Here is a 14,096-nt window from a genome sequence, read left to right on the forward strand (position 1 = left end):
GAGCTGGTCTTGAATTTAAAAAAAAAAACAAAACAACTATCTCCGGCCCCAATAAGGTTTTTATAAAATATTCCTACTCTGGTATTGGAAATGGAAAAAAAAGCTAATTATATCCATTATATTAGTTTTTAAAAAATAAACAGGAAAAATGTGTCGGTTCGAAGAACACCTACCGAACATTAAATGGGTTTGCCCTAAAGATCCTGAACATTCGGATCTTCTCTTAATTGTTCGCATGCGAAAACACTACTATTTGTAATTTACTTCTCCAACAAGCTAATTAAAAATCAGATCTCCGCTGTCCTACGTGAAGATCTGACAGCGACAGCGATTAAGGAATTACTAGGTCATGGGAACCTATTGTCTAGACTGTACTGAGTTCAGGCTTTATTTTGCTGTCCTTATATCTTGAAATATTATGCAATGGTGCGTGATAAAAATGAAGTCACAGCAACCTTTTGGAATAATAGTGCTGTTTAAATTAACTGTAAATAAAGTTTCAACAACCGTTAAGCAAAATATTTCGCGAAGATAACGTAGCTCCACTAAAAGCTAACGAATTCATCGTGATAGGAAAAGCAGGTCACACTGATCTTCTTTGAACATCGTCGTAGGGATCACACAACATCAACTCCGGAAATATTTACTAATCAGCAGACAATGGCGTGCGATATTGTTACAAAGGCAGACAGTCGGGACAAACTCAGACACTTATGATTTAAAATGACCTTTTTCTTTCACCAACAAGTCATAAAATTTAGTAGCTTAATTATGTAAGAAACTGGCCTATAAACAGAACCTAGAAAATGTTTATTGAAAAATACCAAGCGACAGTGACCTAGTTTTGGAGAATTTATGTCACACAGTTCAAGATACGTCCATGCATTTCAGTCAAGCAAACAGAAAAAGATATTGAAGATTAAACATACATGATAATGGACTAAAAATAGGTTACCTTTTCTCCAGCTTTGCACGTACAATTTACGCAAGGCTGAGGACCGAACGGCTCTACAGTCGGATGCCACGTTTCACCAATGCCGTAAAGCTTACCATTAAACAAACACTGACTGGCTGAAATAAAGTTAAATAAATCTGTAAAGAATTAATGGCGTTGGTGGTGTTGGTCTTATCGTTGCTACTGTTAACTTCTAAAACTTAAAATCTCCAGTAACAATCATCTACAAATGTTACATCAGGTGAACTTATTCTCATCAGAGAAAAGTTTTAACACTGAAAACGCACACGTAATGTTATTTTCTGGGACTTCTTTAATGACATTTCTGCTGTTATGAAAACATGTTTTACAAATTTATATAGCTTTGAGTAAAACTAGGTATACATCACACTATATAAAAAAAATGCAAAAATATGCATTTTTTCTTCAGATTTATTCATTGATAGTAATTAATAACATCATTGACTAATCTGAATGTATTTGTCTTAACGTATTTGAGTAAACACAATTTCTAACACCAACATTTGTATTTTGCATTTCAAAGAATGTCACGGCAGTATATCTCTATTATATATATATATATATATATATATATATATATATATATATATATATATATATATATATATATATATATATATATATATATATATATATATATATATATATATATATATATAGATAGATAGATAGATAGATAGATAGATAGATAATGATTCGTGCAATATAATTTTATTGGTACTTATAAATCGTTTGTCACAGATTAATTATTATAATTTTCTTCTCATTTTTTTTTTTTTATCAAAGAAGACAGTATCAGTTATTGATGACTGGATAAACAGAGCGATACAGGTGCATTGCCCATTATTTTACATGAAATCTCAATCATTTCTGGAGCCAAAGTCGATTTAGGAACATACCGATAAGCTTGTATGACAGAAAACACAAAAGTGGTATATATAATCAGTTATTCTCCAACACTACCGTACCAGCTGAACTAAGTGTTTTGCACTTCAACCTACACGACAAAGTGGCCAGAAGTATTTTCGGCTAGCCGAAAAATTGTTCAAACGTAATTGTTGACTCCAGTTGACCGGGACGGGGATGTCTGTTTTATCCGTATTTTTACATGTCCTTTACCATACGTCCCCGCCTGGAATTTTGCAAATTTTACGGAAAGTTCAAAGTATGTTCTAAAGCAGCAAATGATGTTAAATATTACTTAAATGTAAGCTTTACTTTAACTGAAAGCTGGTAAAGTGTAAACCTTAAGCGTAGTCTTTCAATGACTAGTACATGTTTTATATATAATCATCGGGATTGCTACGGTACCCCCACACCAGGTATATAAGTGTTGTTAATTGACAGATAATTGATTTTGCTTTGTATGAAAAAAAAAAAAGGAGGGGGATAACCAAGATTTATGTCTTTAGGATTTCAAGGACGAAACCGGGCTGGTGCCTTCTTATACATTGTAGTCTAGAATTTATTGTATATTCTTTTCTCTTTGATCACAATTGACTGTCCTCTTCCGTTAAAAATAAAGTGACTAAAGCTAATAAGTTTACACCGCCTGAACGGCTCGATGCAAAGAAAGCTACTCATTATAGGAACGTGAAGGTTAATTCTTTTCAGCTAATGTAAAAATCATATTGTCAGAATCTCTCTCTCTCTCTGTATGTATGTATGTATGTATGTATGTATGTATGTATGTATGTATGTATGTATGTATGTATGTATGTATGTATGTATGTATGTATGTACGTACGTGTGTGTGTGTGAGAAATCGCAAGCACGACTGTTCAATTATACTATATAGCCGAAATAAATATTTTTAAAAACTTGTAAGATGTAAAGAAACAAAAACTATTTGGCACTATATTAGGGCATTAGTTTAGAAAATATTGTTCATCCTAAGGTATCAACAAATTGATTACTTTATATAGTTTTCGGAGAGCCATTTGATATTTATGTGGCAATCCCACAATCCTTCACCTTTTCAGTGCATTATATCAATGTTTTCACAATTACAAAAGAGCTTCATGAATTTGATACATGAACACACGTACAAGCAGTTCTTTATTTTTTGCCTATTTCTTTCCCAGTGTAAAAAATTTATTCATATTTCCATGGACTTTTCATCTTTGATATATTGACTCTATAAACCAGATATATATTAGATATACAACTTTCTAGTAATCTAGTCTGTGATAAGTTTAATTATGCTCATTAAAATCGTCCCCCAGAAGCCCGATAATGCTGGATGTATTGTAAATAACATATCTTGAATTGTCAAACAACAATCAAAAGTCTACGCCTAGCTAACTATTACCGTACATGCCGTCTTAAACACGCCCTACAATCCACGAGCGGCGTGAGCCTATACTTCATACATGTACTAGACCTATATATGGTGTTTTGCTCAGTTTAATAATATATCATTAAAATATGGGTTCTCCTCCTCTCATCACTAAGATCAAGGCTTACGATGTATTAAATAAGTCAGGTCTTATCTGCGGAGATATATGGTACAACATGGCCAACTTGAATTTGCCCTTTAGCCAATGCTGGCTACTTTACGTCTGCTGATCGATGCCCAAGCGATAAACTCTAAGTGTCTTTGACTCCTGCTTGCTTTAAATTTTGACACTGGGCTCATGTTTACAGGTAAGACTATTTACCTGAACAGGGTTCATCCAGACTCATGGGAGACCCCGTAACAGATACGGGTCCAGGACGTGTAAATTTGTACGACCAGCCGGACCGACGGGCGCACGTTGAAACCGTAACACTAGTTTGACGCTGATAACATCTTATATATTGGCAATCTGGACTCGCCCAGAAGCCTCAAGTCTTACATTTCGGAATGACTAGGCGTAAATTTGCCTTACACATCTTGACGCCATGCTTTTATTGGTTTGTATGTTTGTTTTGTTTTTGTTGTTATTTGAAGCGTTTTCATGGCAATTTAGTATTAGTTAATGAAGATATATCCCGTTCCTGGTGTAAACAACGCATGTCGCTAATATTATTTATACAAATGTAAAAAAATGTACAGCTAGACCAAACAGGTCACTTTTAAAAACTGGTATTTGAAAGTTGCCTTTCATTCGAACACGATTAATATTTTGTAGCTTTAACCAAATGTAAAACTTTCATTGTTAATTTGAAATACATGTGCGATAAAATAATATTTTAAAATAAATTTTTACGAATCATTGGACAAGCATTTTTTCTCTCTCTCGAAAATTCAACATAAGTGAGTAGAGGATGGCACTCTTCCACGAAGAAAAAGTTAATCGATATTATTTTGCGTCACTGTACTCTACCATAAATGAACGTTTTCTTGAATGCACAAAGAAAATGATATTTAGATATTGGCAATAAAACCACTCAAAATAAAGCAATAATATTGACATACACAATTCTTATTATTAGTCTATGAGCAATGTCAACAGTGAGAGGCGCCACGAGTGGCCGTGTGGTCTAAGGCCTCAGGTGGCCGTGTGGTCCAAGGTGCTCATCTTCACAGATCACATATCTAACAACTGTCTGCGCGAGTTCAAGTCTCGGCTCGACCAGCTTGGATAAGAGAGAAAGCTTGCCAGCAGGTTCCCGTGAAATCAGTGTTTCTTCCCGGGTTCTTCATCAAACCAATGTTTATAGTGTGTTGAAAGATGGCGTTACACCACATAAAATTAAACCAAACCAAAACAGAACGTCATCGTAGTTATTGAGACGTTTCCAGACCCATTTCATGCAATGCAAAGAATACTTCGTTTTATACGATTACCATTTGTCATTAATTTGTCATTAAAATTAAATTACTAAATCGCCGTAACAAATGTGCGAACCACGATGGTAAGCATCGAAGATGTCGTCAGTGATAAAATTATGGATCATTCATTACGCAAGGGCAACTACTATCTTGTATATATCTGCATCATGAATCGAACCCAATACCATTTTAAGGCAAAGGAAAGTACTCTTGCATGCATGCGGCTTCATTGCTAAGGACTGTGTCATGGGTTAGAGTGTCAATTCCTTATAGGTCAAAATCGAAATTGGTCTGTTGCTAGGTAACGCAAGCAAAATATTAATTATGGTTGGTCGAGTTTGTAAAACTCTGCTTACCTGACCGTTAGTCACTCTCCTTAGTATCCTGATGTTGTGGGATAATTAACCAATATTCTTTGACATGTTGTCAGTTACGTGTTAAGTTTCTCTTGTCTATTCCGTTTCATGTAGTTTAATAGCCAATCAAATTACGATAAAGTGCATGTTTTCTAGACGACAACCAAAGGGGCAATATTAATCAAAATAGGGAAATCGTCTATGTCAACTTAAACCTATATGCGATCGCAGAAAATCAGGTATGTGGTTTGAAGGTGATAAGATCAGATATAATTGAAAATTCTCATTTGTCTTTCCTTAGAAATGTATTGAATGACATAAAATGTACCTCTCGGTGCACAATATACTATTGAGTTAGATCAGTTAGTGGTTAAGTCCAAATACTAGCAATAAATGGATAATAGAAGCCAAGTCTATATTAGATGATCATTGGTGTAGCTACGTATTGAGAAATCATTTTTGTCTTAGGTACCTGGTTATTAAAGTCTGTAGAACTACGACTACAAGATCAATATAGGCAAGCTTCGACTGCTAACATCCGTACGTCATCATTACGTCTTAATTACATAATATTAAAACTAGTTTGGATTTAGAACCAATATGTTTCTGTGTGTGTGTGTGTGTGTGTGTGTGTGTGTGTGTGTGTGTCTGTGTGTGTGTGTGTATTTTTAACGTAGCTTTAACAATTTTCCAATTATATCGCTACGATATCTGCAGTGTAGCAATTTATAGCGATGTCCTGAACTGGGGCATCATGCCGCAGACATGGAGCATGCTGAACCATCACATTATCTGGCACCAGGCCGACCAGTCCTTACACTAACTTCTTAATGCTGAAAGCCAAGCGAGGCATGTGCAAGTACCATTATTTTATAAGTCTTTGATATGACTCGACCGGGATTCGAATCCACGACCTAAAACATTAGAGGAGGACGCTCTAACCGGAGCGGTAGAAATCTATATATCTATAAGTAAGTTCAAAACTGCAACCCATGTTTTTTTTTTTTTTTAAATCTAGTACATAGACTAATGCATCTCAATCATGAAAAAATACTCGTCAGTCACATATTCGTGTTCATATTAGCATGATGAAAGACAAAATATGTGTACCTCATATTACATTTCTAGGAATAACGATGATGAATACACCCAGTAAATGAATACATGTAATACAGATTCTTGAAAAAAAACATTAGCAGTTCTTAGACGGTTTTACAAATTGCGTTCTCCTTGTCAGGCATCATGTTATTATATCACAAGCAACATTCATGTTCTTTTATTATATATTTCATATGTAATAAACTACAAACAGTGCAATGAAGTCATGTCTTCTCATCAGACAGATTGACAGATGACAGATGGATGAATGTCAATCAAATAAAATAAAATTTAGTAATACTGCAGCATTTCCAGCTCATGCAAAAAAAGAAAATTAAATTATATATTGAGAACGAAAATAAACAATGAAAACGGATTAAGCATCCGCAAGTGATACAATTGCTTGAAATGTTCGTAATCATTGGGTGTTATAAAAGAGAGGGTGGAGAATTAATTAAATATTCATCTCATTGTGTTAAAACTGAGTGTATACAGGTGTGAAGCAATTTTAAGATATTTTATTTATGCTTTATCACTCCCCTAATGTCTGAAAGACACTGCAGTCCGTCATTGGGTTGCCTCTGCTGCATTCGATCAATTTTTCTGACTGTCGACTTCAGTATCATATTTTGTTGACTTTACAGATATGAATGGACGCCATTGCAACGACGGTTATAAATATGTCGACAGCTTGTAATTTGTTTTTACTATTTATCAAACAATGTATATGGATGATCAATTTTGAAAGGGGAAAAAATTCTAAAACTCTGGAACTGCTTTACTAATTACTATCTGGGTAAAGACTTTAAATTTGTATTCAAGAACCCAAGAATCCAGACATATATGCCTTACAAACATGGCGTGGTTATCTGGATATGCAGGCTTATGGCATATATTTTGGGTCATAATATGATCTAGTACTTACTTATTTACTGAATTCCTTTGAGAATTAATATTCATTTGTAAAATCTAAAAGTGTCTGGAGACCAATATTCCTGACATACGGATCCATTACAGTCTCCATGTCATATGTGGATGTTATAAAAGTGATGCAATGGATTTAATAGTGAACAAATTCACTATGAGCCTTCCTTTGACACGGGTATACACGCCTCGGCTTTAGTGTTCGTACTCCCAATCTACACCCTACATCCACCTTGTGGTGCTTAGTCTAACACACTTGCCACTTACAAATATTGTGGTATGCAGAGTGGGTCATGGTACCGGACACCAACCCAAATATTTGTTCTTAAATTTTCATAAATTAAAAGCTTCCCTCCATATGCTGAATACTTACAAAATAAATTAATTTTGTTATGCTTCTCGTAGTCATGAACTTGGTTTGTACACTCGAATCAATCTAAACGAGCGAAGAGTTATAATCTGAATAATAAATGTGACAACATTATACCTATCTACATACATACGTGCGTTCGTGCATACGTACATATACATACATACATACGTATGTGATTTGGATTTTTAACGTAGCTTTAACAATTTTTCAGTCATATCGCTACGATGTCTGCAGTGTGGCAGTTTATAGTGATGTCTAGCACTGGGGTAGCCTGAAACCAGGCCGACCAGTCCTAACACTAACCTCTTAATGTTGAGCGCCAAGCGAGTCAGCTGTTAGTACCATTTTTATAAGTCTTTGGTATGACTAGACCGGGGATCGAACCCACGACCTCCTGCGTCTGAGGCGGACGCTCTAACCACTAGCCCACCGGAGCATACATACGTACGTACGTTGTTGTTGTTGTAGGGTTTAACGCCACTTTTCAGCACACGATAGGTTATACATGGCGGCCAGTATTAATGGTGGAGGAAGAACCCGAGAAAACCCCAGAAAGAACCACCGACCCACGAGACGTACGTACGTATGTACGCACATACATACATACATACATAGTTTTACGCTCAATCCTTATCTTGATATCATATTCAATCCTTATCTTGATATCATATTCAATCCTTATCTTGTTATCATATTCAATCCTTATCTTGATATCATATTCAATCCTTATCTTGCTATCATATTCAATCCTTATCTTGATATCATATTCAATCTTTATCTTAATATCATATTCAATCCTTATCTTGTTATCATATTCAATCCTTATCTTGATATCATGTTCAATCCTTATCTTGATATCATATTCAATCCTTATCTTGATATCATGTTCAATCCTTATCTTGATATCATATTCAATCCTTATCTTGTTATCATATTCAATCCTTATCTTGATATTATATTCAATCCTTGTCTTGATATCATATTCAATCCTTATCTTGTTATCATATTCAATTCTTATCTTGATATCATATTCAATCCTTATCTTGTTATCATGTTCAATCCTTATCTTGTTATCATATTCAATCCTTATCTTGTTATCATATTCAAGTAAAATGTGTGGGTTCTTTCATTTCTTTATTTGTTGTTTAAATGAAAATAGGATAACACACCACTACCCCCGTTACGGATAGAACATAATAAGGAAGATGTAAACTAAATACATCTGCTCGTCTTTAAACAGGATAAGATGATAGCGGACAGCATGTCTCCATAACTCCGAAGTTTGCAGAGACAGTTATTCTGTAGTAATTTTAAACGTTAATGAAAAGACTGAACTGCAAAATAAATTACCAAAACCGAAATCTTTATGGGAGTTGGAAATATTAAGAAAATAGAAAACACCCCCGCAGGCTAGATCGGCAAATGTATTGATCATTTAATCTATTTATGTTTTATTTGACGTAGCGCCTGGCTCCATCATGGAAAAAATGTTAAAAGGTAAATAATCACCGTTAAATAGGACCATTACATTTGGGAGCCTCGATTGGTCTTGACGCGCCAACAGCGCAAGGTTGTCAATCATACGATGACGTGCCGACGCACGGATCGTTCCGGTTTATACAGGAACAAGGAAAAAGTTGTACGATGGCGACTGTCATGATTTTTGCCTAATATTTCCCATTTATCGAATGAAAAGGATTGATAACAAGCAGAAGGGATTAATCTCCGTCAATAAACTTTACACGGTTGAGTACACTGAAGTTTATGCCCAATGATTACCTAGAATAAACATGATGAGAAAAAAGATTGAGATGGGGAGGGGTAGGAAACTATACCTTATATGGGGATGGGAAACTTCGTTTTACTCGGTAATATCAGCAAGATTATATTTTATGCGTCAGCAGCTTTCTATTGAGGGCATCAGTGGAATTATGAGATGTTTCCAGTTCTTTAATTCGAGCAAGTGGAACCTTTTCGGGCATTGATGAAATGATAAGATGCTTTTAGTTCAAGTTTAGTCGAAATGGAACTCTTACATGTCTTGTATATCCACGGTTTTACCTGTAATGCTGTCATCCACAATGAAACCAGATCTGTCGTCCCATACTACTCTGGCAGATACGAGTTTAATATGTATTATGCCCGACAAATGAGCTAGAATCGGATCTGCGTGATCGGCAACTAAATCTTGCCTTTCTCTCCGGGATCGGGTCTCTGATAGCCTGGAGCAAACAGTTGTGGCAGCGGAACGAAATGTATTGTTGCTTATTGAAATGTAATTCTGGTTCTTAACTTTCAGTGCATTTGATTTTTAAAAAAATCTACAAAAGTAAGATTTGTACAAGAAGACCAAAAGAAGTGGTATAATTTCCGCATTTGTCTAAAATATTCACAAGCCTGAAAACAAAAACTTATAATTAAGAGTTTGCGTTGATCAATTTAATTTTGGATCGCCATTAGCATGAATGATTGACAGTTCTGAATATAGTACACGTCTTTGCTGGAGTATAAGAGCGTACATAGTTGCTAACAATTAGACTACGATGTACCGTTACACACAAACAAAAAACACACATCTGTAATACAGTTCCTTTGAAAAGCGTGAGAGTGTGCGAGCGGTCTGTTTGTGACTTCATTATCCACTTCAGAGCTGAATTTATGCTCTTAGCAGTCAGTTCTGCTACATACAGGGGTAAATACGGTATTCACTAACTTGGCGTATCTGGACCAAAAGGTAATTAAAAGTAACAATTGCGAAAGGTTAATAAACGGCATTTTAACAGCAGAATACGTTCGCTTCCAATTTAATGTGCACTAATTTTTTTTTTCTCTGCTGCATTGATCGAAAAAATGCAAATAAAAATCGGGTTAGGAAATGCAATATCCATATTATATCCCATATATATATATATATATATATATATATATATATATATATATATATATATATATATATATATATATATATATATATATATATATAGAGAGAGAGAGAGAGAGAGAGAGAGAGAGAGAGAGAGATACCGAATATTTAACAGTTCAGATTATTTGCCGAAGTTATAGTTTTTTCTTTTCTTCATAAAATTAACGGTTTTGTAAAATAATAACGGGTATAAAAATGAGAAAAAAGATTTGAAATGAAATCAAAGGTATCTTTTACAAAGCAAAATCAAGTAGTTATCTTGAGAAATCTCGTTTATCTACACACATCTAGTGATGTTATCAGATTCCTAGACTGGGGAGAGCCATCTTGAGTTTGGTGTCGCAAGTGTCCGACGATTGTCCAGAGGCGAGTTTCGTACAAGTAGTTATTAAAGTCATAGAGACAGACTTATCACCGATAATCCTACTACATGATTAACTTCTGTGAGATGTCTGACAAAAAGTTGCTTTTCCCTTCGTTTGATCTTAGAGTAACAAACGCCATTACCTTCCTCTTATCAAACTCTTGAAGGTGGCAGTCGCCAGTATTCATACGGGTTATCACTGCAAGGGAGATAAATCCAACTGCTTCAATGCGAAGTGGCAGGTGTTTGCGGAAATATGACGTACAGTTTTCGTTAGATTTTTACCTACTAAAACACTTTTTCTGTTACAAAAATAGGAACCCGAGTGTTGCAAACGTCGATAAAAATATTGTCTAATCTTTGGATGAAACAAGATACATACTGTGGTTAAATTATACATTGGTTACAACTGAAGTAGAGTTACAATACCGTAATACATCATTTAGGTTTTGTAAATTTAAATTGGAGCTCGGATTCCCCTCAGATAATTATGTATCGTTTTCCATGTATGTATGTATGTATGTATGTATGTATGTATGTATGTACGTCTGTCTGTCTGTCTGTCTGTATGTATGTATGTATGTATGTATCTAAAAGTGACAGTGGTGAAATGCAGCTCGTTCATTGACAGTTTCGTAAGCAAAAATCTAGTAATTCTGTACTTCTAAATAGAATTAAAATGTGGCGAAACCTCTTGTATAATTTAGCAAAGAACTAAGTTTTGACATGATCTGTTACGGTTTTCTCTCGCATGATACTCTTTTTTTTCTCTTTTCAATTATGTAAAATTATTGTAAGGGACAACTTTCTATCTTTCTTGAATATATGCCAAGATTGATAAAATAAATTTATGTGAATTTGTAAGAGACTATACTCATTTCATCCTTTTCAATGAAGGGGGGATCATACCAAAAACAAATCAATAGATAGACACATAGGCAGTTATAGGCAGTGAACAAAAATAGGTTGGACTTTTTTTTTTAAAGCACAATTACGATATACAAATGCATGATCCCGAAATCAAAAAGAGGAAACATGGAATCTACATTAGAAAAAGTCAGGACAGTGAAATATAATCCCACAGTTTTGTACTGTTAACCGTAATAATACAGTAAAATCAGAATCCTTTCGCGGAGATACAAATTTCGTCACTTGGGAGTAAACAGATGACATCGTTGGATAATGTTTCGTGGATGTTCGTTATATACGAATGAATGAAAATCTGCATTATATATTATTTAACACTAGTTATGAAAGGTCTTAGGTTTATACTAAAAATTTTATATATTAAAAAAATCTAAGTTCTAAGTTTATTGCACTCGTTTTTGTACGGTCTACGGGGTCTTAATAGGGGTTTGCATGTATGTACTGAAATTAAAACCGTACGTGCTTAATCGTTGAATAAGCCAAATACGTCGGGCTAAATTTTCAATTAAATTACAACAGACAGAGTGAGGTGACGTAATTCATTCATCACTATACCAGTGATAAATTAATGTACGATTTCAAAAGCTGGCTGCATTATTTGTGTGCGTAAAACTATCAGCAATTAAGATTACAATAAACACAGGCCAAAATTTGTGCATTCAGCAGTGTTAACTATTCTCGACGAAGAAATGTGCGTTCATTTAATCTCGGCGTCTTTAATATCGCTGTGTCAGGGTTTAATGGGTCAGACGTTTCAACATTTTTAAATAACAGGAATATTTGCTTCACTTATACTCAAAGGTCTTAATCCTGAACACAGGAAGGATGCTCTTTCTCAAGTCAAAATTCGTACGATTACCAAAGAAGAAATCAAGGTGTTTCTAATTCATGTTTTATTGTTGTATTTCGTGATTCGTACAACCAGGGCCGACAAGAGGGAAGGGGGCAACTGGGGATCCTCGGGGCCCGGACCCTTAAGAGGGCCCGGCCCAAACAATTTTTAATTTTAAAAAAGAAAATTTTTTTTTGAACAAGAACTAGGAGAGGCCCGGGTATTTCTTACCCCAGGGCCCGTGGTCGCTCTCTACGGCCCTGCTTGCAACAAACCTATGACTTTCTATTCATCATTCGGTTTCGTCGAGTGCTTGGAAAATACACCCCACCCACATCCACCATACTCAGACATGCTCTTATTATAGCATCTTTCAACCTTGAGTCAACATAAAAGATGCGACAGTTTATAACACCCAAGAGTACAAACATAAACCTTAAATTACGTTATTTTAGCGTCATTCAAATTTAGCTAATTATTAGTTGACATATTAGTGACATAACATTTTAGTGCATTACGGATGGCTATACAATTCCTTTGATGAAACGGTTAATAGTTTTTGTCTTCTTAGAATTAAAAATAATAGCAGTAAATATCCTCTCCTGGTTAAATAGGTGATGCGTTTTACATAAGAGTTGAATATTGTCACAAGTCGTTAGTATTTCTTTACTACCGTATAACAAAGCGCACACATCTAGAAACAGCGTTGACCGCAATCAGCCGTCATATAATAAACCGAAGTATATTATATGTACAACGAAGAGCATATAAGATGTTCTGTTACACGGTATTCCACGGAAGATCTGGTTCTGCGCCTGAATGAGTACTATATACGAGCAGGGACGGTGCTCCATGTAGAAACATTTTTTCGACCAAGAACAGTTTACGCAATACCGTGTCTTCGCCTACTCAAAATTGTTATTTTGGAAATGTCAAAATTCTGAGATTATTGCGGATGCACGTATCGCCAAGATGGCCATACAAACATTAGTCATAGAGTGAATTAATTGTCGAAAGTCCTCCGAGTGTCACATTAAAATTCTGAAATGATTACAATATGCAAAATAAGAGTCAGCGGTATTAAAAAAAATAATCCCAAAACAAAGGACCGTAGCTATATCATCTAGTAAGAACTATCAGACTTTAACGTGGATCCAGGTTACTCCTGTATTCATTGACAAGGACTACTGAGACAGTAGCCCTAGTTTTTGTAATGACGCTAAGCCCTCCGCAAGGCTTGGTTTACAGCAAAAGAACGGGTTAAGTGATGAAAGATTGAACAAGGTTTTTGGAGTTCCTAGATTCGACTCCTAGGTCTACCTCCGCATTTGTCTCCCCTGTGAAAGTTGACGCATGTAGTGAAACCATGTTTCGACCTGCGAACATTAAGGGTGGAGAGTACCGATAGCTCACAGAGTTCTAAGTGATGAACAAACGGAGATACAGTGACGTTAACGTATCTGTGAAATCCCAGGGTTGGTCTGATTGTTGCAGATATTGACTTGGAGTTTCGGTTCGTAAAGCTCGTGTGGCAGAACACTCAACTAGTAGTACGGTCCAGAGTTT

At 35.3% G+C, this 14,096-nt stretch overlaps 1 protein-coding gene across 3 annotated transcripts in view; it reads right to left on the reverse strand.

The window, feature by feature from the left end:
• The window catches only part of LOC149798984 (chordin-like protein 2), a 36,914-nt gene that overhangs the window by 18,002 nt on the left and 4,816 nt on the right, over positions 1–14,096 (reverse strand). For all 3 annotated transcript variants that reach the window (XM_089957903.1, XM_089957904.1, XM_089957905.1), the window contains exon 2: positions 956–1,071. In XM_089957903.1, coding sequence (XP_089814029.1) covers positions 956–1,071 — 116 coding nt within the window. The remainder of the gene's footprint in view (positions 1–955; positions 1,072–14,096) is intronic.

Source organism: Sinohyriopsis cumingii, chromosome 5 (assembly GCF_028554795.1).
Source record: "Sinohyriopsis cumingii isolate HCF-2022 chromosome 5, ASM2855479v2, whole genome shotgun sequence".
NCBI lineage: Eukaryota > Metazoa > Mollusca > Bivalvia > Unionida > Unionidae > Sinohyriopsis > Sinohyriopsis cumingii.